The 27,186-nt window shown below is 36.1% G+C and overlaps 4 protein-coding genes and 1 non-coding gene across 6 annotated transcripts; 4 read left to right on the top strand and 1 right to left on the bottom strand.

The window, feature by feature from the left end:
• Positions 1–4: 4 nt before the first annotated feature.
• On the bottom strand, positions 5–5,886 carry LOC122310886 (armadillo repeat-containing protein 6). Of its 2 annotated transcripts, XM_043125121.1 has the most exons (9): positions 5,530–5,886; positions 4,882–5,184; positions 3,942–4,234; positions 3,254–3,382; positions 2,610–2,702; positions 2,108–2,230; positions 1,245–1,352; positions 735–913; positions 5–547 (listed from the first exon to the last, which is right to left on the bottom strand). In XM_043125121.1, exons 1-9 carry the CDS (start codon positions 5,693–5,695, stop codon positions 424–426), a joined length of 1,518 nt encoding a protein of 505 aa, XP_042981055.1. In that variant the 5' UTR covers positions 5,696–5,886; the 3' UTR covers positions 5–423. The 2 variants fall into 2 exon arrangements, with proteins under 2 accessions (XP_042981055.1, XP_042981056.1); XM_043125122.1 differs by lacking the exon at positions 2,610–2,702 and having other exon boundaries at positions 5,530–5,883.
• A 1,571-nt stretch (positions 5,887–7,457) lies between these two features.
• Positions 7,458–8,487, top strand: LOC122311643. The gene is made up of 2 exons (XM_043126266.1): positions 7,458–7,783; positions 7,919–8,487. Exons 1-2 carry the CDS (start codon positions 7,537–7,539, stop codon positions 8,158–8,160), a joined length of 489 nt encoding a protein of 162 aa, XP_042982200.1. The 5' UTR covers positions 7,458–7,536; the 3' UTR covers positions 8,161–8,487.
• Positions 8,488–20,999: 12,512 nt separating this feature from the next.
• On the top strand, positions 21,000–21,969 carry LOC122311829. The gene is made up of 2 exons (XM_043126544.1): positions 21,000–21,421; positions 21,623–21,969. Exons 1-2 carry the CDS (start codon positions 21,169–21,171, stop codon positions 21,862–21,864), a joined length of 495 nt encoding a protein of 164 aa, XP_042982478.1. The 5' UTR covers positions 21,000–21,168; the 3' UTR covers positions 21,865–21,969.
• Positions 21,970–24,535: 2,566 nt separating this feature from the next.
• Positions 24,536–25,949, top strand: LOC122309330. The gene is made up of 2 exons (XM_043122787.1): positions 24,536–24,852; positions 25,560–25,949. The coding sequence occupies exons 1-2, from the start codon at positions 24,621–24,623 to the stop codon at positions 25,820–25,822; spliced, it is 495 nt and encodes a 164-aa protein (XP_042978721.1). The 5' UTR covers positions 24,536–24,620; the 3' UTR covers positions 25,823–25,949.
• Positions 25,950–27,019: 1,070 nt separating this feature from the next.
• Positions 27,020–27,127, top strand: LOC122312137. The gene has a single exon (XR_006243048.1). It is a non-coding gene; the product is annotated as a small nucleolar RNA snoR77 (small nucleolar RNA).
• The last annotated feature ends 59 nt before the right edge of the window (positions 27,128–27,186 follow it).

The following is a 27,186-nucleotide window of genomic DNA, read 5'->3' as shown; positions in this document are numbered from 1 at the left end:
TCTATTTTGTATGATAAAACTTGGTATTTCAATCATCACTACAGTGCTCGAGTCTTACAAATATATGATAATTGATGGGTGATAGGTGCAATTAACCCATTTCGTAACACCTGTAAAGGAAAAGGAGTCGAATCCCTGGCCATGACTTCAGCCTGATGGAGTTTTTGCAGTCTTCGACAAAATGGCCAAATGGTCTTTGATTAACTCGGGGGGAGGGAAAAAAACCATGTCCCCCATTGGCATTTACCAATGAGGCACCATTTTCATAAAAGACCATGGTAAAAAGCTCGCGACATCAAAACGTCATCAGAATACATCATTTGGGTCGTCTCACATAAAAATCCCAAAGAAAAGGGCAAGCAAAACTGTTGGCCACACGTGTCTATGGAAGTTGCATGTAAAGCTTCGTTTGTAAGCCATGGCTTACAAGTTGTAATTATCAAGCCCAAGGTCCCTCAGTGCATCGCTTGCAGCATCCTTACAGCTTTCGTGGCTTTGCTTAGCTCCCCTTAAATATTTCTCAATACCATGACTAAGAAGAAGAGTTCTGTCCAATGAAAGAGTTCTTTTCAAACAAACTATCAACTATGGTTTCATTGAGGTTGAAATTTAATAGTTCTGGTGGTATGCACTATGCAGAGATACTCAAGACCAGGAAAAGACACAGGGAAAACGACCAAGCGACATATATAATTTGCTAAAAATATGAAACATCATGTAATTGAAAAACTGACCTGTTTTCTGGGTTCCTAACTACAAGATTCCGGATCATGAGGCAGGAGTTTCTTTGCATCTGTTGTGCGGTGGGGAACTTCTCCATGGCTTGGATAGCAAGGTCCCCAGCCCCAGCTTCAATGGCCCGGGCAGCATTTTCTGGCGATCTCAGGGAGAGTACAGAAATCAAGGACATTACCTGTTTATTATGGAAGTTAATTAGTTACAAATCAAGCTCTGTAATGCAGGCAATAATTTTGGGTACAACGTCGCCGATTACTATATGGTGAAGCAGTCATATGCATTTTGTTATAGAATCAGAAGGGGGAGTTGGCTTGCTGAAGAATTGCAGGTAAAAAATGCATTAGAAAACATGGGATGTTAGTAACACAGAAAGCCTTTAGAAGGGCACAACTAACAAAATCTCACTGTATTAAAAGAACTGCAACTTTCCCTCCAGTGAGGACTATGAGTTGCTTACTGGTGTTATAATTATGCAGTCATTGGAACAAGACTTGCAGCTTTCTTACCTCTTGCAAAACAGCAGGGTCATCAGAAAATCTGGCTGAGAGTTTGATTAGCCTGTCCATACCCCCCTTCTCAACAATGGTAGTCTTGTTTGTGTCACTTCCGGCCAACTAATCAGAGAAAACAAATCAGATGTATATTTTATTTTTCCTATAAAAAAAGCATATAAGATGTGCTCGACAAGCAGCAAGGTGCTAGTAATAGTTAAAGCCAAAGAGAACTATAAGCCCTGGTGTAGAATAGACAATTACTTCCTTTTTGGTGTCCATTAAAGGCCCACTAGGGCTTTACATATAGAGAAAGCCATCTTCCTGCTATCCACATCAAAATTTACCAAGCCGTGGAATCCTTCATGATTGAACACTCAAAAAATTACATCATTAGAGAGAGAAAATATCTGCTGAATGTGTGATTTAAGATGCCCAAAAGGTGGGACAACTAGATTCAAATGTGTATTTTGATAAAACAATAAGAAAGCTAAATTTTCTGCTGCTCTTTTGAAATCCTAAAAAGTATTCCTGCTTTATGCCATCCACCACTGATTCTCACGCAAGGTACGAATGAAAACAATGGATAAATAAAAGGATAGGTAGTTCATTCTATTAGAGGCCCATGCAAGGGAATTACATTATCCACAATTATATTTTCCACATAAGTTTCCTTGAAGCTCCACATTATCCATTATAAGTGAAACCACTGCAGAAAGTACGTTGCGGAAATAAAATCTTTTATTGAACTGGGAAGGATACCAAGTCGAAGCAAGATACGTTCCCACAGATTTTTAGTGCATTACAATTTGGCTATGACATTTTTCTTTCAATAAAGGTAAAGAAAACCACTTAAAATATTGGATCTGACTTCATACCTTGGATAACAGAGAACAGCAAGCTCTAGCAACAATCTTGTTGCCTTGTTCACCACTATCATCAATACATTGGAGAACTGCATCAATGCCACCACTTTCTGCAATGGATTTACATATTTCATCCTGCACTAGGAAAATCTTAAGAGTCAACAAAAATCCAATAAGTCAATACAATCTCATACAAATATTTAGTTCTTCTATCAGTACAAGTTAGTTGCAGAATAAGATAAAATTGTCCCTGAATTATTCACCAACTATGAAATTTAATTACTGTATTGTGCACAATAAGAAAATTTTTCAAAAAAAAAAAAAAATGTGCATGAAGAACTCTCGATGACTTTGTCCACCTTGCAAGTAAAAAGATCATGCTACTGTTTTAAACTGGTAGGAATATCAAGGAATGCTTTTAGTTGTTTTGATCAATTTTTTGATACCGTACTGTACCAGCCAGAACGGCTGGTATATGCTGTACTAGCCACTAGTCCGGTAGAGGTAGTAATACCTTCGTTTTGCATTGCCCCAAATACCGGGTGTACCGGCCGGTATTTGTTTTCTCGGCTGAAACAAATATTTTGCCCTGTACACATTCTGCAGCCTGTTTGGATGGTATTTCGCAATTTCAGTAAACATCTAGGGGCTATTTTGGAATTTCACACTAACATGTTATAACTATGGGTTTTTTTTGTTTCACAATTAATAGTTTTACAAGTATGTTTGTTGTAACTTTTTTTTTTTTTTTTGATATGATGTTTGTTGTAACTTAAAACTTATGTTAGTTGTAACTTAAAACTTAAGACTTGTATTGAGAAGTATTGAGTTTATGACTTATTTTGTTGTTATTTTGGAATACAATTAATGCTTGTATATATATAATTTATCCAGGTATAAACTATTCCAAAACGATTCATGAAACGGTACTGGTACCGAAATATTTATTTCCAGTGCCTTGACCGGTACGACCTCCGGTACGGTATTCAAAACTTTGGTTTTGATAGGTAGATGTAATCAATGCATTGGCACGTGAATTAAATATGTAACCTCACCCTCTTTCTGTTATTTTTAGGCAAGGATATGCTATATTATCCAAATGTGGCTAAAGCAACATCAAGTTCACTTTGGCAACTTGTCTAATTTTAATAAACTTACATTGACAGCAACAGCCTTTAGAGCGATACTTGCTGTAACTAGACCAGGTGAGCTAAGCCCTGCATGAAGTGAGTCCACTACAGCTCTTGCAACTCCAATTTTCGCAAAAACTCGTGCATAACCATAAACCTGAAGTTTGCATACATCACAGTTATACTTTAGAACACTTGCACTTTAGCTTTAGCATGAGACCAATTGAATGCAAAAAGTATGTAACACCAAAAAAAGCAAGCTTGCTTAGTCTAGTAGCCAGGACTCCAAAGAACCACAATCAGGCTTCAAAGCCCATTCTCACACAAGTTTACCATTGAGAAAGGATATTTATGTATCTTCAAATATTTTATCAATCAATTTGTTAAGGGCCTACTTCAATGACCCATGGAATTATCATAGTCAACTGTTTATGTTTTGTCTTGAATGTGGCCAATTCTGGAATGATGCCATTGACAAAACTAATACTAGAAACTTGAAATGGGATGAATTTATTATTATTTTTGTTCTTAACTGTTACTTGGCAAAAGTTGATATAACATGACAACCTGATAGTCTCATACTTCCAAGTAAAATTTGACAAATCCATTTCTTAAAGACAAGAACTAACAGCTCCACATCTATTACATGTTGAGTTTTCAGAGGTAATTGCATTGTACAAAGGATGTGTCTGAGTTTTTATGAGTCTTTTACTTACTTGAGAAGCCACAACACGGTTATCATCTGGTGTTAACAGAACACGTATAGAGTCATATATACTCTGGATGCTGCCTCTACTCTGCCCATGTGGGTCACTCAGTATTCGCATGATAAGCTCATCAATTTTCAACTCCATGAATGACTCTTTGATGATTTCATTACCAGTTGAGGCCGCAGAAACAACCATGAAAGCATTACTCAAGATGTCTAGATTTTGACTGTAATCATTTAGAATACCCACCACAGTAGCCGGTCCACCACTTGCACGAAATGTTTCTGTACTTTGAAGATCTGCAAGCAACAAAACAGAAATCCATTTCAAACTGAGAGTATGCAAACTCAAGCATGCCACAAGCTATAAATTGGTGTATCAAAAATCACAATCACACCGGTAATAGATAATCTACAAGGTATATATATCTTAGTAACCAATCTCAAATAATTATTCCTACATTTCCTGGTATCCAAACTTCTTTTCTGTTAAGACATTCACTTATTATTTTATTTTATTGTTTTTCCCACTTCTTACTCTACCTTTTGCATTTCATTATTGATTATGAAAATCTCGAAGATTCCGCTAAAACCAGCTTAATCACCATATCCAAAAGGCAGGTATGATTCATTTAAAGAAATGAGCGTATAGAAGAATGCCCCCTAATCATTACTCCTTAGACATCTTATGATATTATCTGAGCATACTAACTCCCCAATAAAGGACTAAGCACGGTTAAATGTAGGAAAGATAAACACGCGGAGGCCTCCAAGTGAAATCTTATATAATATGTTAGAACTATTCATTCTTCTGTTTGTATATTAATAGATTAGGTTTTCCAGCAAGCGTCAAACTCCACCACAGAAGCTTATATTATTTCCACAACTAAAGTAACATTAACTATAAGGACCAAAGAAATAGAATGCATCCTCTACAACTGTAATACCATGAAGAAGTGATACCAATGCCCTCAAAGCCGAAATGAGAACTTGCTCGCACCCACTTCGAATCTTTGAACAAATAGAACAAAGCAATTCCACCCCACCATTCCTTGTTGCTATTGCCGCATTCCCCGATCCTTGGTCACCGCACAGCTCTGTAAGCTTATCAAGAAATTCCAAAAGGTCGTTCAAACCCTTTTTGCTGATTTCATCCTTTAAATCCGAATCCAGCTGCTTCAAGGCAACCAAGCTCTGTATAACAGGATTATCCTTTACACTACCCTCTCCTGGAAGGCACGTGACGATCCCTGCAACATAAATAATAATTTGTAACGTTCCGATGTACTTGGAAGATTCAATCATTATAGGCTTTGTTTGGATGTGAGGAAATATGCGAGAAACAAATAGAAACTGAGATTTTGAATTTCATTATTGCGAGATCTGTTTTCACTCTTTCCACGGAGTAAGCAATATCATTTTATCTCAACGTTCACGAACATTAGAAGCATCTAAAATGCCCACGGCACTAAGGAAAACCTCTACCACAGATGAGAATGTAATGTCGTTTAATTCCATTTCTATTTTGATTTCACCACATTATGCAGGAAACAAAACGGGTGGTAATGTAAAAGCGGGAGTTTCAGAGGGTGGACCGGAGAGATCGACGCCCTGGAGAGTTAGGGTTTGGATGGCGTCCTGGAGGGCCTCGGCGGGGTCCATTCCGAGATCGTCAATGTTTTCCTTAACCAGATCGTCGAAGGCTCCCTGCGAGATCGTACGACCAGTATCGGCCGCCACGGTCTTCTTTTTTGGGCCCATCTGCGTCGCGATCCGTCTGGTCCTCCGGAGTTGGAGTTAAGAGCGTTGAGCTGAGCAGGTGTTCCTGAACAATTTTGAAAATAGAAGCAGAGGGTAGAGGCCAGAAAGAGCGCATGAAAAAAGATGAGTGGGTACTTGGTAGAGTAAAATACGGACAACGGAAGCAAAACGACTACTACCTTCGCTGGTGTATTTTACCGAAAAACTACTTGTAGTACAGATACAGCTTCTTTAGACGTCATGTAGGTGGAGCTGCCATTGGCTATGGGCCTCATCTCGAGCTCGAATTATTTAACCCGTTTGACGGGCCTGAAATGTGAGCTTAAGCCCACCCCAAATCATGTGGGATGAGGCCGTTGTCTTCTGTTAAAGGGACAGTACCAAAAAAATTTCAAGAAGATATAATTTTTTTAGAGAAATAATATTTATAATTGTGATTATGTAAATGCTGTATAATTTTTTTAAAAAAATTAAATTAATATGGGATTCACATGAAAAAATTAAATTTTTTAAACGTGGACCTTATTCTTTTTCAAAATAATTACGCGATATTTACACACTCACTGTATGTACATTACTCATTTCCTTATCATATAAGAAAATTTTATTTATTATTTTCTCATCATCCTATAATATGATATTAAATGAAAAATTTATGAATAAAATATAATAAATAATTTTTAATCAACTACTATTAAATCATGAGACGATGAGAGAAGGATAAAATAAATAAATAATGAATTACTTATCATATAATATGATAAATTTTGCGGAATTAATGATGTTGTGTGCAATGAAAACATCATCTACACGTCAGCAAATGTATACGTAAATAACGAGTTGTTCAACCAAAGTTATCGGCCGCGTTGGTCAACCAAATTCAGTTAAAGCCCCCATGCCTTTTGAATTTCCATTAGCATTGGAATATTGACTTGTTTTGTTGAGTACTTTCACTCTTGAAAAAGATAAATATAGCTAGCAATTTCGGCTTACCCCTTAATAGTTGAAACGCGAATTTCCTAATTAATTCCAGTAGTACTGTCACCAACCCAAAACTGCAGATACGCAACTCCAGCTTGGATATTTCTTTGAAGAATTTTGTAGTGACAGTACTGCTTCTTTCCATAGCGTTGATTAATTCCTTGGAATGTGAGGGTTCTCTTTTTTTCCAAACTGAAATAGTATTTTGTTGAAGATATAGCTAATTGCCTTTCTATCCATTCCAGTACTACTTTTGTAGTAATAGGAGTCATGAATATCGGCTTCGATATTAATGGAATTTATTAATATTTTTTAAAAGTAATATTAAGTACAAGTTTAAGTTGTATGAATCTTGCAAAAGTCTTTTGTAAAAAAATTTGAAATTGTTTAAAAAAACAATTTTATCATCGGGTGTGCTGTTTTATAAAATAATTGTGCGAGACTTATATATTTAGAATTTTTATAAATCATTATTCTGCTATTAGAAGGCATGTATATAAGACATATATATATATATATATATTTATATATGGAAAACCGAAAATGCAGGAAGAAAAAGAATCGGATAAAAAAAAAATCCAAATGGTAAGTGGAAGACTGAATCGTGGAAATTAAGTTCAAAGGAGCTTCACATTGTATTTTCAAATTTGTACCAACCCAATACTGAGAAGGCCGTCAATTTGGCCGTTTTGCACTAGTGTTAATTCTCGCTGCTCTCTAGCTCCCTTCCCCCCATTGTATAAATATCCATTAACTTCACCCTGTCAATGCAGTACCACCATCTCATTTTACATTGTTTCCTTTGTTATCAACGTACCTCTAAATACACTCTACCCTTTAGTTGCACTCCGATAAAAGATATGGCTGGTTTCACTATTGCACAGGTTCTAGTCCTGATCATTGTGGCTACTTCCATGTTGGCATTTAGTACGGCCAACAGAGGTGCCCCCCAATGGCCTTCTAGAGGTGGCCGTTTCCATCAATTACCAAAATGTAAAGAAGGTCCCAAGAAGATCATCGTAGGAGGGTCGGAGCAGTGGCGCTTCAACTTTACCTACACTGAATGGGCTCTCGCTAATGGCCCCTTTTACATAAATGATACTTTGGGTAAGTTCTTTGCAATATTTCAGCTTGTTTTATCATTTTTCTGAATGCATGCTTGTGTCGTCTCATTTTGTTTGTAAAGCCAGTTGTTATTCAAGTCTATCTATTAATGAAAATATATATATATGGTGGTTGCAGTTTTTAAGTATGACTCGCGTCACAGTGTATACTTGCTACCAAACCTTCAGAGCTTCTTAAAGTGCGATTTAAGCCGGGCAACGTTGTTGGGAAACGTGACACAAGGAGGTGGGAAGGGCTTTGAGTACGTGCTGAAAGAGTGGAAGCCTCACTACTTTGCTTGCGGTGAGCACGATGGCATTCATTGCAATCTCGGACAGATGAAGTTCTTTGCGATACCAATGTTCCGTTGGTGTAGATAACTAACAGAAAATGTGCCACAAGAAATTTATTGATACCTACTTTTGCTACTCTCTTTTTTAAGTTTGTGTTGTTTTTGTGTGTTTGTATTGAATAATGAGAGACATTTTTTCTCCTTCCGCTAGAAGATTGTGTGACGAATTCTAAATGATTGAGAGGATAGCTAGCTAGTGAATAAATGTACCAGTTACTTGGTATATATTGATGTTTGGCATAGGTACGTACTACGTACTACTTATATAAACTTCCATTCTCAATGTTTTTTTATAGTAAGGACTCCATGTAGTAAGAAACTGAAATAATCAAAATTTCATTATTTGTGCGCTTTAGTAATGTTCTTGCACTCTTCGTCCATCTATACATACATGCTTAAATTCCCAACAAAGGAAACATCTTTGCAACTTCCTCACCATATATCAATAGTGATGATGATCATAGAGAAGAAGCAAATGAATAAAAATGTTAGAGAGAATACATGATCAGTGTCTCCATGTGCAGTCCTAACATAATATATATGTTAGAACATCAAAATGATTCAATGGTAAGTGATGCTAATCATCTCTTCAAAGCCTTGAAAAAATAGAACATGCTCGCTTGGACCCCATTTTGAATCTTTTGAGTGAATAGAACAAAGCGCACCACCCACTATTTTTTGCTACTATTGCTGCTCATGGCAAAACTACAATATCAATCTTGCAACCTTGTCACTTCCAAACCTCGGAAACCAAAACGGCTCAAACAATTAGAAAAACCTCAACAGAAAATGAGAATGTAATGTGCTATGATCCTGAGTGTTAAAAACTTAGCTAAATTTGTATCCAACAGTATAATCTGAGGGTTAAAATCTTAACCAAATTAATTATATACAATAATCTTAGAGCTTTTGAATCAATAATTGGGTCTTTAACATAATGTTATTTTGTTCCATCTTCGTATTTCCCTACATTTTTTCGGGAACGAAGTAGGTTGAAATCTTGTAAAAATGAGGGTACTTCCAAAGCTTGGACCAAAGAGATCGACGCCCTAGATGGTTAGGGTTTTTATGGAGAATAGAAGCTAGGGTCTCGGACCGGACCTCAGTGGGTGTTGTTAACTTGCCTTAGACTACCTCCTAAAATATTTTCATTTCTCATAGCTGAGTTTCAGCCGTTAAGGTATTGATCAAGATCATGGGTTCCGGTTTTTCAAATCTTTTTGAAGGAATTAAAGAAAAAATTCCTAATGTATATATATACGTATAACTAGGAATACTTGATTAGATACGATAAGAATTAAACACCATTTTGAAAATGTCAAGAGGCTATATATATATATAGACTTCCGCTTAGGGCTATAATCGAGCCGAGCCGAGCTCCTTTATGGCGAGCCGAGCCGAGCTCCTTTATGGCTTGCCGAGCTCGACTCGACTCAAAATACTCGAACTCGAGTTCGAGATTTTTTTTTAATTCTTTGTTCGAACTCAACTCGATAAGCTAAAATCTCAACTCGAGCTCGAATTGTTTTTTTTTTTTTTTGGAATAAGATTTAATAATTAATAAATTAAATAAATAAAAAAAGAACTAATATTGAATTTATATAACTAACATGTAGAACTTCTATTAAATTATAAAATTTTAAAAAATTTATAAATAATTAATATATAACTAGTTGATATTTATCCAAAATAACAATAAATTATATGCCTACATATATTATTAATACATACACTTAATATAATAGTATATATTTATTTCATATATGGTTCCCACCTACTAGTATATAAAATTATTAAATTTTATCAACTAATTATTATACAAATTATAAAATATACCTATGAAGTATATTTACTATATAGACATAAGTAATTAGAATACATATTATATATTTAATTATAAAAATGATATGCTTATATTATTAGCTAATACATATATATATGCATATGTATATGTATATATTTATCAATATATGAATGAATTTTAATCGACTCGAGCATAATCGAGTTTTAGCCGAATCGAGTTGTGTTTTGTCGAGTATGTGTCATTTACAAATCGAGCGGGTATTTACTTTAACGAACGAACTTTTTTTTTGTCGAGTTGAGTTCGATTCGAGTTTAACCGAATGAGTTATCGAACAGACTGATTCATTTACAGCCCTACAGTTTCATTCTGTCCAAACAATAAAAATTTTCTTATATCGTAATCTATCCATCTCGAGATCGTACATGTTTTCCTTGATCATTAAATTGTAAAAGCCTTCTTGGGAGATCGTAAAGTCAGGAATCCCTGATGGAGTACTCGTCTTCTTTGGGCTCTGTTGTGAAAAGGACAACATACAAGGAAAAAGTAAATAATAAATAAATCACATAACATAAAATTAATGCGATTCAGTGATATGCTTACATTCACAGAATTATAGATGATTTTATTATATTGACGAATAACAAAAATACTTTAAAGGTGAAATTTTACTGTTCAGAATGTAAGTTTTCAGAAAGGTAAGAGATTTGAGACAAACTTTTGTTCTCATTAAAAATTACGATTGACAAGTGTTGCTTTCCTACATATATATAGTGCTATGACTCTGCCAAAAGCAGATGACAGAAAATAATGTACAGCCTCCTACCTAGCCCACGCCTGTACTGTCCACTACAAGAATAACCAACTTACCACAAACAGGAATGTGCAGCCTTATACCTAGACCACGTCTGTACTGCCCACTATAAAATAACAAGCTTGCTAAAAAGAATAAAGGGGACACTATAAACAAAGAATATTTACAAGTGACCAAGACACATGCAGAGGGATCTTTTAGTAAAATATTCTGAGCTGTATCAAAGGTAGCATGGTGTTCATTTGGAAGCTGTGACCTCTCATCAGAACCATTGTGGAGCTCATCCTAATGCACTCGAGCTTTGATCATCATGCTTTAATACCCTCCCACAAGATGGAGAATATATGTTGGTTATTCCCATCTTGGAAAGATGTGATTTCAGCATGTAAGAGGGCAGTGCCTTAGTGAATATGTCAGCTAGTTGAGAAGTGGTGGAAACATGATCTGTCTGTATACTGCCTTCTTGAATCTTATCCCTAATTAGGTGACAATCCACCTCTATGTGCTTAGTCCTCTCGTGGAACACAGGATTAGCTGCTATATGCAATGCAGCTTGGTTATCACACAGTAAAATAGCAGCTTGAGGATGATCAACAAGGAGATCAACAAGTAGTTGGCGCAGCCATGTAAACTCAGCAGTAGCAGAAGCCATTGCTCTGTACTCTGCTTCTGCAGATGAACGAGAGACAATTGCTTGTTTCTTTGATTTCCAAGAAATCAATGAATTTCCCAAGAACAAGCAGTAACCAGTTATTGAGCGCCTAGTGTCTGGACATGAGGCCCAATCTGAATCACAGTAACCTCTCAATTGAAGAGGTGATGAAGCTGACAGAAAAACTGCTTGGCCAGGGGCTCCCTTTAGGTATCTAAGTACCTTGTGTGCTGCTGCAAGGTGGGAAGTAGTTGGTTTTGCCATAAACTGACTTAAAATCTGAATGGGGTAACTAATGTCCGGTCTGGTGATGGTCAAGTATAAGAGGCGACCAATTAATCTTCTGTAGATGCTAGGATCAGTTAATGTAGTACCAGAATCCTTACTTAGCTTGTGATTTTGATCCATGGGCAGCTTAAGTGGCTTGGACCCTAGAGTGCCTGAATCAGCCAGAATATCCAAGGTATATTTCCTTTGACAAAGGTGTATACCATGAGGGGATCGAGCAACTTCAATCCCAAGGAAGTATCTAAGGGGGCCCAAGTCTTTAATCTTAAATTGTTGATTTAAGAAGGCCTTAAGAGCAGCAACAGATTTTAAAGAGTTGCTTGCTACAACTATGTCATCAACATAGACTAATAGAGCAGTAAAACAACTACCATTAACCCATGTGAACAAGCTATAATCAGACTTTGATTGTATAAAACCAAAAAGGATGAGTGAGGCAGAGAATTTTGAATACCACTGCCTTGAGGCTTGCTTCAAGCTATAAAGACTTCGAAGTAACTTGCAAACCTGACCAGGTTTTCCTTTATCATAACCAGGAGGCTTCTTCATGTATATTTCTTCATTAAGCTCACCATGGAGGAATGCATTATTCACATCAAATTGATGGAGATGCCACCCCTTTATAGCTGCCAATGCCAATAGAGTTCTAACTGTCACCATCTTGGCCACGGGTGAGAATGTTTCATGGTAATCAACTCCTTCCTGCTGTGTGAATCCCTTAGCAACCAGTCTAGCCTTCTTCCTTTCAATGCTGCCATCTGATCTATATTTTGTCTTGTAGACATATTTGCAGTCAATGGTGCCTTTCCCAGGTGGCAAGTCAGTAACCTCCCATGTGTCATTCAACTCTAATGCTTCAAGTTCAGCCTCCATTGCTTTACACCAGCCATGGTCCTTAACAGCCTCATTATAGGTGTGTGGATCATCATGTGATGAAATGATGACAGAAAAGGAAGAGAAGGTAGGCGACAGATTTTCATAAGAAAGAGAATTGGATAGAGGGAAGTAAGTACCTGAAGCCTTGGACCAAGTCTGGTCATGTTGGAGTGAGGAGGCTTGTTGGCAGTGGAAGTCTTGTAGGTACTGGGGTGCCCTCCTTACTCTGGTTGATCTTCTAAGGTTAGTTTCATTTGAGGATTGAGATGAGTCATTAGAAGTTTCTGCAGAGGTATAAGGATGGGGTGATGCAGAAGGAGATGGTGAAGGAGGAGAAGAAGTTTCAGATTCTGTCGAAGGGGATCTTCTGAGATTAGTTTCATTTGAGGATTGAGATGAGTCATTAGAAGTTTCTGGAGAGGTATAAGGATGGGGTGATGCAGAAGGAGATGGTGAAGGACGAGAAGAAGTTTCAGATTCTGTCAAAGGGGAAGAAATGGTAATTGGATTGATGGGAATTTGTGGTGAAAAATAAGGATTAGCATCATTTTGTAGAGTGCCTTCTGAACCTATTGGTGGAGGTGAAACATGAACTTTTGAAAGTTGGAAAGGGAATATATGTTCATGGAAGATCACATCTCTAGAGATGAAAATTGTGTTGGCCTCAAGATCCAATAGTTTGTAACCCTTGACCCCAAAGGGGTAACCAAGAAAGATGCACCTTCTTCCACGAGGATCGAATTTCTTTCTTCCTTGAGATAGAGTGACAGCAAAACAAAGGCAGCCTAGAGTCTTCATATGTGAGTAAGTGGGTGGAATCTTGAACAATAGTTCAAAAGGAGTTTTGTTAGACAAAGATGGACTGGGAACTCTATTGATTATGTAGGCTGCAGTTAAAATACAGTCACTCCAATACTTGATAGGAAGATTAGATTGGATCTTAAGTGCTCGAGCTATGTTAAGAAGGTGTTGATGTTTTCTTTCTGCAATTCCATTCTGTTGAGGGGTCTCAACACAGGTTCTATGATGCATAATACCCTTTCTATTATAAAATTCTTTCATTTGGAATTCTAGTCCATTGTCACTTCTAAGGATTTTGATCTTAGTATCAAATTGTGTTTCCACAAGGTTAGAGAAGGCTTCAATGCAAGCTCTGGTGTCAGATTTATTCTTAAGGAGATAAATCCAAGTGCTTCTTGAAAAATCATCAACAATGGTTAGGAAATATCTAGATCCATCATAGGACTCAACAGAATTTGGACCCCATATGTCACAGTGTACAAGCTCAAAGATTTGTTTGCTTTTATGTGTGCTAATGGAAAAAGGAAGTTTGTGTTGTTTAGCAATTGGACAGATGCAACAAGGAATATTGGCAGTAGGCAAAGAGACTTTAACAGAATTATCCGAGATCAAATTTAAAACTGAAATGGGTGTATGACCCATTCTACAATGCCAAAGATTTGATACATCATCAAGATTGCTACTAGAAGAAGCTGAAACAGACATGTTTTTCTTTAGGGAAATAGAAAATTGATCAAGCAAAGCTGTAGAAGACACTTCAGTCACCAAAAGATGGTATAAGCCATTCCTCAGCTCACCCATGCCAATCGTGGTCCATGACAAAAGGTCCTGAATATAACATGAGTGTGAAAAGAAAAGAAAACAACATGAAATGGAGTCAGCTAATTGTTTGGCAGAAATCAAATTAAAATTGAAAGAAGGGACACACAAAACATGATTCAAGGTCAATGTATTAGTGACTTTTACTGTGCCAATGTGGGTAACAGGAGCTGTGTGCCCATTTGGAAGTTTAACCATGTAGGAGACTTGTGATGTAATGGAAGTGAACAATGAGGTGTTACAGATCATGTGATCTGTAGCACCAGTGTCAATAATCCAAGGTGAGACAGTAGGTGATTTTTGAGAGGAAGAAGTGAGGCAAAAGTGCATACCAGACATGGTGGATGAAGAACTGAAATCTGTTTGGACTTGGTTGGCTGAATGGTTAGCAATGGGAGCCTCCTTTGACTGCAGTAGTGACATGAGCTGTTGATATTGGTCCTTGGTAAAGGACATCTTCTCCTCAGTGTCTTTTTCCTGCTCTAGTGATGACATGTTAGCAGAAAAACCCATCTGTTTTCCCTTGTTATGGAGCTTGTGTCCAGGTGGGTATCCATGTAATTTGTAGCACTTATCAATCATGTGCCCAGTCATGTTGCAGTGACCACAAACAGGGGCCTGTGCATTGCCTGCTTTGAAGCAGTTTTCTAAAAGGTGGCCTTGAATGTGACAGTGAGAGCAATAGGGTCTCTCATGTTTCTGTGAGAAAGATGACCTTGTGGCAGGCTTAAAGGATGAGTATCCTTTCTTAATGGCAAAAGCCATTGACTCAGAAGAAGGCAAATTAGAGAGCACAGTATGCTGCCTCTCTTGTTGTTGGATGATGGAGAAAACTTTGTTTATAGCCGGTAAGGGGTCCAGGATCATTATTTGGTCTCGGGTGTTATTGTAAGAGTCATTAAGGCCCATCAAAAAATGGATAACACAATCCTGTTGATATCTATCTAAAAGGATGTTGAGCTTCCCACAAGTGCAATCAGGCAAAGGTTCATAAATTATCAATTCATCCCACAGAGATTTTAATTTGCCAAAATAAGCACTTACAGAATCTTGGCCTTGTTGTATAGCAGCTAAGGCTTTCTTTAGTTGAAAAATTCGTGGCCCATTTTGATGTGTGAATCTGTCCTTCAACTCTTCCCAAATCTGTTGGGCATCATCTACTAGAGCAATACTTGACTTTAAGTTTTGGGTAATAGAGTTTTGTATCCAAGATACAACAAGGTCATTGCATCTTTCCCAAGCATCAAGGAGAGGGTCAGCAGGATCCTTAGGCTTGAGTAATGACCCATTGATGAAGCCAAGTTTGTTCTTGGCTCTCAGGGCTCTACACATAGCTCTTGACCATGTTGTGTAGTTGTCTGTAGTGAGAAGATCAGGGACTAAAGGAATGGATGGGTTGTCACCATGGTCAAGTCGATAGGGGTTGACTACATTGGTGAAGTCAAGAAATACAGATGGAGGAGAGTTGTTTTGAGGGATCTCGGCAGCCATGAAAAAGCTCTATTATTTAGAACCTGGCTTGCTCTGATACCATGTAAGTTTTCAGAAAGGTAAGAGATTTGAGACAAACTTTTGTTCTCATTAAAAATTACGATTGACAAGTGTTGCTTTCCTACATATATATAGTGCTATGACTCTGCCAAAAGCAGATGACAGAAAATAATGTACAGCCTCCTACCTAGCCCACGCCTGTACTGTCCACTACAAGAATAACCAACTTACCACAAACAGGAATGTGCAGCCTTATACCTAGACCACGTCTGTACTGCCCACTATAAAATAACAAGCTTGCTAAAAAGACTAAAGGGGACACTATAAACAAAGAATATTTACAAGTGACCAAGACACATGCAGAGGGATCTTTTAGTAAAATATTCTGAGCTGTATCAAAGGTAGCATGGTGTTCATTTGGAAGCTGTGACCTCTCATCAGAACCATTGTGGAGCTCATCCTAATGCACTCGAGCTTTGATCATCATGCTTTAATACAGAATATTCAAAACATATTAAATTGTACATTAAATACATATTTATAGTATCATACGGTAGAAACCTTACTTTTCACTTTTTTGTATTATTTACTTGAGTAGAGTGTGAAGTGTGCCTCGAATGAACTATCTGTTTAATGTTTACTCGAACTGTCTATCGAGCAAGAGTACTCAAGCGAAGTCTCTACCTCTTTAAGCTACCTGTCATGTAAATATTGGTACTCAAGCGAAGTCTCTACCTCTTTAAGCTACCTGTCATGTAAATATTGGGTGGACTTTCTGCTAATCCCTCCTCTAATCACAACCATTGCCAAAAATCTAAGTTGGCCCAAGCCTCCTTGCAAATCAGTCCAAAAAAAAAACCATAACGCATCCTTATCCTTGTTGCATGGGATGATCGGGTCTTCAAATCGAACCAACACACCAATAAATCAGTCTCCACGTACCTAACGAGCTCATCCGCATCGAGAACTGTACGTGTCAGATCTCACCGATTGAGTTGGGAGTCCAAGGACTGGGGATGGAAAATTCGAAATGAGCGTCACATTGAGAGATTCAAAACGACACGTAGGTATGGCACTGTCGGCCATGTACAGAAGGTGAAAGCAAAATATACATTTCTTAGTTAAATTATTTTGTTGTCATTTGTTAATTATATAAATCCCAGCTCTCAAGTAAAATTAATAGCTGGTTAATTTGTCATTAAAACATATACAATATTTATCAGTTTTTAAATTTTCTTCCAGCGGTTCTAGCTCTTTGCCTAGCTAGGGATCATTGATCTATCAGCGCGCTGAAATCGTGTCTAAATCGCGCGTTTATAATTTATCCAAGTAGTAATTAAGGCCGGCTGTGATACATACAACTCACATGCAACTAATCCATTTATTTTATGATGCAGTGAAAGTATGCATGATCATCCTCACGTCGGCCAAAGTATATATATTTTAAGTTTTTTTTTTTTTTTTTTTCTGAAAGAAAGAAAAGAAAAGAAAAAAGAATTTATAACATATATGTCTTAAGCATATATTATTAATTAGTTCTCAGTTGCATGCATGCGTTTGTCAGCCAAATTCAGTTAAATCCCCATATATACATGATGCGTTCTGGATTTCCATTTGACTTTGTTTAATTTGGTCAAATAATTAATTGCGCACTTTAGAAAGTTAATGGAAAATAAAGTATAAAATTTATATGCAGCTTCTTGGATCTTTCTTTATATGATATTTTATTCGATGTTTGAACTCCATCGGTTGTCATGAAGAATATTGACCGCCGGAACGAGATCATGAGGTGAATTAATGGAAATGGTTTGGCCGTAAATGATTAAAAAGGAAGATTTATGTGGTTAATTTTTATATTGAGGTTACGATCAACGTACGTCTATGGTGACGTCGATCCAGTACTCGTGGAAAATATCCTTGATCACGTGATTGTTTAATTTCCTGGGAAAAGGGAGCGTGGGATCGAGCTTTTTTTTTTTTTTTTTCAAAATGCTCTAATGTATTATCTTTTTTCCAAATTGCACTTGATTATTAAAATATGTTATGTTGAAGATATAAATAGCTAGCTAGCTTATTTTTCAAATTATTATTATTATTATCATTATTAATTATTAGCTAGTTATACTGTTGATCGGCTCTACAACAGTTTGGATTTATTTATTCAATACAAGAAAATGGGTCTATCGGCGATTTTGAAAATGGGCCTCGATGCTCACAAACACTGGAAGCAACCAAATCGACTTGGACAATAAAAAAATGAAATTGATAGAAATACAAATGTATCTTATAAAAAATTTCACAAATTAATGTGGCAGGCGGGGTAATTATTATTATTATTTTAATTTTTTTTTCTTATCTCTGAGAGACCATTTGATCTCCCGCTGCCCTCCTTTTCCCTCCCTCTCTCTCCTCCCTTTCCCTTCCTAATTTACCCCAGTCGTCCAAATTCCACAACCTCTCTCTCTCTCTCTCTTAATTTCCCTTCCCTCATTTCCTTTCCCAAACCCATCTGCACAAGGAATGACAATTTTTAGTTTTTAAGAAATCTGCTTCACCTTAACTTGATATTCTAGATCAGTCAAGTAAGGCTTTTACAAAAACAATTTTCTAGTTTCTGATTTAAAAATTGCAGCAGTTGAGGTTCAAGAATCTCTTACCACAATCTTCTCTTTTTCACTAGTTTTTTGTTCAATTTTTTTTTAGAGAGTGATAATGCTTGAAGGGTCAAACGTACGAGGGTACACATGACAGGTTATCCATTATTCACACATGAATAATTTATTAATTTTATTTTTTAAAATTTCACAACAATTCAAAATCCAAGTTCAAACGTCAGATTTTGTAAAAACGAACGAATGGTCATTGCTATATATATATATATATATATATAAAATGAACTGTGTGTCCATGGAGGTGGTCGGAGTACTTACCGGCGGTCGATGCAAAGATTGGATGCTTGTGAAATGGGGTTGGGAAATGAGGACAAAGAAATGGGGCTTGTGAAAGGGGACGTAGAAACGGGGCTGGAAAATTGAAAGGAAGCTGAAATAGGATGGATGGCACTTATTTCTGTAGAAAGTTTCTAAAAGAAAAAAAAAAATAGTGTGGCACAATACCATTATGTCATGTCAGTATATGAATTTTGTTTGCAGGAATCCTATGTATCTCTAGCGGGCCCTCTAAAACAAGCTCCACCAAAACGAGAATGTATTGTCATTTTGTAATTCCATCTTCTTCCTATTTACCTACATTTATAGGGATGACTAGTGAAACCGATGGACATGTGAAAAGGATGGTTTTAATTGGAGCTTGAACCGGAGAGATCAACGCTCGCCCGGGATGCCTAAGCAGGTTTGAATGGCATGCATGTTGGAGGGCCTCGGACAGTCCTTTTAGGAGCCCAACGGCCGTTCCAAAAGACTGATCATGGCTAAGCCCTTAACCCCATATATAAAATCGTAATAGATCCATCCCGAGATCGTCCATATTTTCCTTGATCATCGAATGCCTTCTTGCCCGAACGTCGATCCGTCTGATCGTACGGCGTTGGGAGTTTGGAGAATTTGAATCCCATACAGAGATTCAAAACGATTTGTAATACGAAGGCAAAACGACACGTAGCTATGACACTCAATCGAGTCCACTCCCAACCAATTTATAATTAATTGTATGCCCAAGACATGAATTAATAATTATAATTTATACGCTCAAAGCTGTGAAATTTCAAATTAGTACGTAATAAGTGAAATATTATATTTATTCTAGATTTTATCGTCACCCATACTTATACTAGCTGTTGTGGTACGTACCTTAATTAGGTCCTTAATCTTAAGTATAAATCAGTCACTAGCAATTGACTGTGAAGGATAAAAATAAAATAAAAATAGCATTGCTAGTACTAAAAATATAACCTACGAAATCATGTTATCTTTTTGCTCAAATCGTGTCTAGAATATTTATAAATCATTTAAATGATCAGAGATGAACTCAAGTTATGTAAGCACGCAAGTGATTTACAAGTATATATATAACACGATAAAACGTACACTTAATTAGTTGATGTATCAAGATGTGGATCATCATCCGTTTTTATTAATTGCTTTTGAAAATATTGTCAAATTACTAACTACATATATAATTAATTACATGCATGCAGGGATATTAATGTAAATCATGAAAGAGAATGCATGATCAAACCAATGGCCAATTTAGATTTAATATTACCGAAGCTGTAGTACTACACAAACAAATTAAAGCTTTTAACTAATTAAGGGCTAGCTTGGTGTAGATATGATCATATGATATGTTGCTTAATTGCTTTAGGTGGCCTGATGATCTCCAAAACTAACGTTGACCCAAAAGCTAGCTAGATATGGGGCAACACGTTGGTTCTGAAACATGAGAACAAAACGAAACCAAATTTATTATGCAATGAAAACATCATCCTCACGTCGGCCAACCTATAATATAATTAAGTTTCTAAACCTTAATTCTCAGCCATGCATGTTTGTCAACCTAATTCAGTTAAAGCCCCATGCTTTTTGAATTTCGATCCATTTGCCGGCCATCTTGACTTTGTTTTGGTGATGATCACTAGCTAGATATAGCTATAATATTCATACTTTTGATGGATAATTGAAAATAATTATAGCAATTTGTGCTGACCCAGACTTTTTCATTTTTAGTTGAAACGCGACTTTCCCAATTGCACGGGCACCAACCCATTGCTGATATGCAGCTGCTTGGATATTTCCTTTCAAAATTTTTGAGTTCTCCCACATGTAGCATTGTGTTGACGCGGTTGGTCATGAACAATATAGCGAGGATACGATCAGAGGGTGAACGGAAGTGACTTCATCGATTGTAAATGATAAAAAATAAAGGACAATAAAAATATAAAATAAATGACGCAAAATTTATGTGATTTAAGAATAATTCTATTTAAAGTTCACCATACACATGCATTTACGATGGCATAATTTAATTTATTTAGAAGATAAATTTTTAAATTTGAATATTATAAATTAAATCATAATTATATGTGAATGGTATGCGGTGAAAATGATGATTTCGAATAGCATAAGTACTCGAACGGTACTTAGCTAGGTTTATTAATTTTTTTTTACCATTGATGCCTTTTGGCCGGTATGTCGCATACAGGATCGGAGGAAAAAGAAGCAAGAGAAAAGACAGTCCAAATGGTAAGTGGAAGACTAAACGTACTCGTGGAAAACTGAATTTAATGAAGGTGGTTCGCATTGTATCTTCAATTCTTTACGAACCCACTCTAGAAATTGGTCAATTTGGCGTTTCTTCGCACCACCTTTTGATCTCACTGTTTTCTCCCTTCCTCTCCGGCCTTGTATAAATACCCATTAACTCACCCTGTAAATAATAAATACACCAACATCTCATTATATAATCTATCATATCCTTCGGTATCACCCTCTATATTCACTACTCTTCCTTAAAAAGTTGCACTTTGACAGAAGATATGGGTGGTTTCACTTTTGCACAGGTTCTCGTCCTGATCATTGCGACTGCTTCCATGTTGGTAGTTAGTACTGCCAACAGAGGTGGCCCTCATTGGCCTTTCAGAGGTCATGATCACCGCTTCCATCAGCCAAAATGTGAAGATCAAGGTCCCAAGAAAATCATCGTAGGAGGGTCTGAGCAGTGGCGCTTCAACTTTACCTACACAGATTGGGCTCTCAAAAATGGCCCCTTCTTCATTAATGATACTTTAGGTGAGTTGACAAATGATAGTAATATTATTCCTTGTTCTATTTATCGTCTTTCTGAATGCATCATCTGGTTTCATTGGCATGTATGATTTCCCGTTATCTTAGGACTACGATTCTTATATATTTTGCCAAATTTCCAGGCTACACGACAAATATAATCTTTTATATGATAACAATATTAATATATATATGGTGTGGTTGCAGTTTTCAAGTATGATTCACGTCATAGTGTATACTTACTACCAGACCTTTGGAGCTTCTTGAACTGCGATTTAAGCCGAGCGAAGTTGTTGGGGAATGTGACACAAGGAGGTGGGAAGGGGTTTGAGTACGTGCTGCAAGAGTGGAAGCCTTACTACTTTGCTTGCGGTGAGCACGATGGCATTCATTGCAATCTTGGACAGATGAAGTTCTTTGTGATGCCAATGCTCCGCTGCATGGTATAAATAAATTGATATATATATATATATATATATAGAGAGAGAGAGAGAGAGAGAGAGAGAGAGAGAGAGAGAGAGAGAGAGAGAGTTGCCATGGAAACATATATTATACAGCAATACTGACCTACTGATCATCATCTCTATTTTAAAAGTTTGTGTTTGTATCAAATAATGAGTTTTAATTAAGTTCTGAATAATTGATATGATCAGAGCGAATAAATGTACGTACGTACCAGTGTGACTTGGTATATATATATATATATATATATACATTCAAATAAATGTACCGGGTGGTATGGAGTATTCTTCCATATTCCAGGCATGGCTAGCTCATGTTCTCTACTGTAAACCTTTTGCAATTGGAGAGTTGTATACATTTGGCTTGATTATATATTTATCGACGTTTTTGTATATGGATAAACATGATCAACATTACTTGAATATAAAACATACCGATGGTTCTAAATTTTGTAGAAAATATAAAAGTAAATATAAAGAAAAGGTACGTATCACGTGCACACATTCCGTACATTAATAGAAGAGTGAAGGCAACGTATATAAAATTGGCTCTCACCCACGTTATGGCGTATCATTATCATTATTTTTTGGGTACAGATCATATATTAATAATATCAACGGTATGGATCAGTGATATAAATCTCAACAATTAAACATATATGATTCTTTTTTCATTTTTTAATTTAAAATATAGCCACGCTAATTAAAACAAGATATATAGTTTATTCGAACATACACATAGGGAGCACATCTCGAATACAAGGACCTCACAACTCATTAAAATTGTGTTACAACCCCGGTATCCAAATGTAAAAAATAATAATAATAATAATAATAATAAAATAAAAAAATAAAAAGAGGGTGTTTTTGCAAAAATATTTGGTCAACCTGGATACTCAAGAGTTCCAAATAATTTCAGAAATCTGGATCCTTCTCTATTAATAGGCGGGTCGGTACCCGATCGAGCCGCATCATACACTTAGGCTCAATAATTCCGGATCCCAGTGTAGCCGACTGTCTGAACGAACGAACAATACTCGTCAAAAAATAATACGTACATCAAGGAAAATTTATAATATATATATAGATGAAGAATGCTACACATTATCTCACACCACACACTTTATATATTAAAATATTATTTTTTATTTTTTTTATTTTTTATTTCATTTTATTCTTATTAAACTAATTGAATTATTCTATTTATCATCCACACACTACATATTTATTATAGAAAAAATGAAAAACAAATTAAAATAAGTGTGGTGTGTGAAGTGTGAGGATGACAAGAAGAATTTTCCTATATATATATATGGAATTTTAACCCAAGCTAGATCACCAGGCTTTCCCTTAGCTGTTAATTATATCCTTTATTGCATATGTTAAAGAATGTAATAAAAACTAAAAATGAAATCAAATAATTGATCTGATTCGAAGATCTGCAATTCTTCCCAGTACGGAATGGGTAAAGAAAGATCAAGTGATCAGGTAATAAAAAAGATCAAGATTGTGGTGAAGATGATCGAGAGGCTGTATGTGCACAATTAATGAGGGTATATCAACTCTAATATCAAAGGAAAGTAAAAAGACTTTTAGAAAAAAATCAAACGGGTCAGATATTCGAGTTTGATAAGTAGATTTTGAAAGCTATACATTTATTAATTAATGTTGTATCTCACACGCCAATTTTGGAAAAAGGGCGTGGGAGTGATCATATGATGAACCTAATCGTGTGAAGGCCGTCGAAGAATATCAATTGGTTGCTAATAGTCTTTTCGTTACAATAAATTAGTCGCAAAATGTCGTTTTTCTTGTAGTGTGTACTTTTTTCTTCTACTGATATTTTCATTAATTCTAAAGTTCGACAGAAATTCTTGGGGGTTAATTAAAACTTCTTGCCGACAATGGCCTGTAGGCGAAAATGAAATGGAAAGAGACACTAAGGTATTAAGATTGGGATAATGAGATGAGATGAGTTGAGATGAAAGTTGAAAATTAAATAAAATATTATTAGAATATTATTTTTATTTTAAAATTTGAAAAAGTTAAATTATTTATCATATTTTATATAGAAATTAATTTAAAAATTTTGTAATAATTATATGAGATAAGATGAGTTGAGATCACCTTGTTAAAGCATGCAGTTAATGGAGCTGATATGTTCATTTCATCTTGTTTTATGTGATTATTTCTTTTTCAATTAATTAGGACTTAAAAAGTAGTTAATAATTTTTTATCTCATGAGATCACTTAAAAAGGCCTCTATATATTTTGGTCAACTTTCATACTTACGGAAAGATAACGGAAAATGATTAAAGCATTTGTGGCGGACTCCCTAATGGTTGAAAGAATAATTAGAATTTCCTGTCATGCCGGCATCACCAAATAAGGGACCAAACCCATTACAGACACGCAGCTCCTCGGATATTTCTTGATAGATCCAGTACTCTGAGTGCTTGCTTCACAATTCACGACATGTATTCGATTTTTTACCTAACTAAAAGAAAGTCAAGTGCTTGACTGCATGTTATGCACTACTACCCTTTAATTCTCGCTAGCTGTTCTGTCCCTAGCTTCCTATATCTAGCCCTGCCCCTCTTCAAATACCCATATATTGATGATCATGCTGTAATTGCCAACTTACTTCTGATAACTATTCAACTTTAATTCCTTCGGTACTCTCGCGCTAGCTAGCTCTAATAATCTCACTCTTCGATCCTTGATTGGGAGATATATATATATATATGGGTGGTTTTAGTTTTGCACATGGTTTCGTCCTTATGGTAGCTACTACCATTTTGTCTGTTTCCTTTTCGGCTTTTGGTGCGGCTGAGAAAGGGCAGCAATTTCCCGAACTTCTCGCAGAGGGGCCAAAGAGGATCGTCGTAGGAGGCGAGACTGAGCGGTGGCGCACCAACCTTAACTACACTGATTGGGCTCTAAAAAATGGTCAATTTTACGTAAATGACACTTTAGGTGAGTCTGTCATTTTTAGTTTTTTCGTCTCCATGAGATGCAGTACTGATCATCATCTGGTTTTGGAGGTAATTATTATATATAATATAAGGGCAAATATTATATTCCAATATCTAAAGAATATGAATATTGCCCGTCCAAGAAAATTTTAATTTCTTTTGCTTGCATGTAAGGCCTACGCAACAAATGAAATATTGTACCATCCCTGATTATTAATATTATACGAAGATGAGGAAAAATTCAGATATCATGCATGCATGCTAGCGCTTTTAGAAGAGCTATGTTTTTTCATTAGGAAATGTTTGAATAGTGAGTTGAAAAGAGATGAATTTAAATGAAATTTGAAAATTAAATAAAATATTATTAGAATATTATTTTATTTTAAGATTCGAAAAAAGTTGAATTGTTTATTATATTATTTAAAATTTTGAAAAAGTTGTAATAATTAGATAAAATAAAATGAAATGAGTTGAGTTTTAAATCCAAACAAGACCTCGAAGCAAAATTTTTACAAGTTGGATTGTTTACTCATCTTACAACCACGCCGACAGTAATACTTCTTGTTATAATCTTCATGTATGTGAGTGTGATATATTATTGAAGTTTCCAAATTTAATTTGTATTTTATTAAACATTTTAATATGTTCCTTTTAGACTGATCAATGAGAAAAATAATTTGGTGTTGGATGATAATGTGGTGAGTGCAGTTTTTAAGTATGATCCACCGAATGTCACCGCAAATTCTGATCAGCACAGTGTGTACTTGCTACCGGACATGTTTAGCTTCCGAACTTGTAATTTAAAAAGAGCGACGATGGTGGGCAACGTGACACAAGGAGGCGGCGAGGGGTTCCAGTTTGTGTTGGAGGCCGAGTGCCGACGTCAGACTTACTACTTTGCTTGCGGAGAGAAAGACCATTGTACGAATGGACAGATGAAATTTACTGTGACGCCCGATCGGTCTCGTTGATATATATATATATATATATAACGACGGGGAAAGTACCGGTCGAAGTATTTCTGTGTGCTAGCTAGCCTTTCTATATATTTGTATCCTCATCAAATAAACTCTGAGTTACAATATTTGCTTTTAAGAATGTCCTCAATGTCATATTAATGTACTTTTAGAAAAAGGTTGTGATCAAAGAAATTAGTCTTTTGCACCTGGAAGGACATAAATTGAATACTGTTTAATTAGTCCAATAAATGAACTGTATTTGTATAATACAGGCTAGTTTAGAAAAAAAGGATGCAAAGGTGCATCATGCACGTGGCATATATGTTAGATACATTAATGTTTAAGTTAATTATGAGACGGACGTGAATCAACATGCATGCAATGTGTACGTAAAAGTTAGTATGCAAATAAATGCTAGCTTTTGCGTCATCTCAACGTACGTGTGTGTGTGTGTGTCGGCTGTTTTGTTTTTATGAAATCCATGTCAACATCATCAACATGCTACATTTCCAAGTTTACATTACGCATGAAATTTATGCTCAACTTGTAAGGGAGTGCATGCAAGTGCGCAACGAACGATATGGCTTGAATTTATATGAAGTTGTTGAAGAGTGATAATAGATATATCGTTCTTCTTAATTCCTTCGTAAAAACAAAAAACACTTAAAAAAACTTTATTCTAATGGCTAGTTCTAATGTGGAAAGGGTACGACGACGCATGTGGCTTAACTTGAGTGAGCCTCGCTTCCGTCCCGTGATTTGCGATAGATCAGTTTCTCCGAGTGATTTGAGAGAAAGAGAGTCTAGTACTAGTCCTATCTATATAGGGAAGTACGTACTTCTCTCAGATTATAAACGCCATTGGTTAAGTATATCTTTATACGGGAGCTAATACATCAGTGATAGTGGTCTCAATAAAGTTAAATTTTAGCCAAAAAATAACTAAGATGTACAACTAATACAAGACTCAATAAATGAACAGTAAATACAACCAAAGATTATTTGGGCTGGCTAAATATTATTTTGAGATTAAAAAATTCACTTATTGTTGTTTGCTAGCTACTCTCCCGCGCAAGAAGAAAATTGTAAAAATACCACAAACACCCGCGCAAGAAGAGAAAGACAAAGCTCATTTTGCACTTTCACAATTTTTATTCCACTGAGTTATGTTTCCATCATTTATAGATCCACGGAGTATTGATTCCAAGAAAGTATATTCCATTGGGTTTTGTTAAACTGCTCGTTGATCAAATGTCTTTTGCCCTTCAGACTTGCTGAGATGTCTTTGAAGCTGGTCTAGTAATTCTTTTGTTTGTTTTTTCTTCCCAGTCTTTCAGTGAAAGCACAAAAATGCTACTTTCGTTGATAGGAGAGTT

The sequence above is a fragment of the Carya illinoinensis genome, chromosome 5 (genome assembly GCF_018687715.1).
Source record: "Carya illinoinensis cultivar Pawnee chromosome 5, C.illinoinensisPawnee_v1, whole genome shotgun sequence".
NCBI classification, from domain to species: domain Eukaryota; kingdom Viridiplantae; phylum Streptophyta; class Magnoliopsida; order Fagales; family Juglandaceae; genus Carya; species Carya illinoinensis.
Note: the sequence above shows the minus strand (reverse complement) of the source record. Positions and strands in the feature narration are given on the sequence as shown.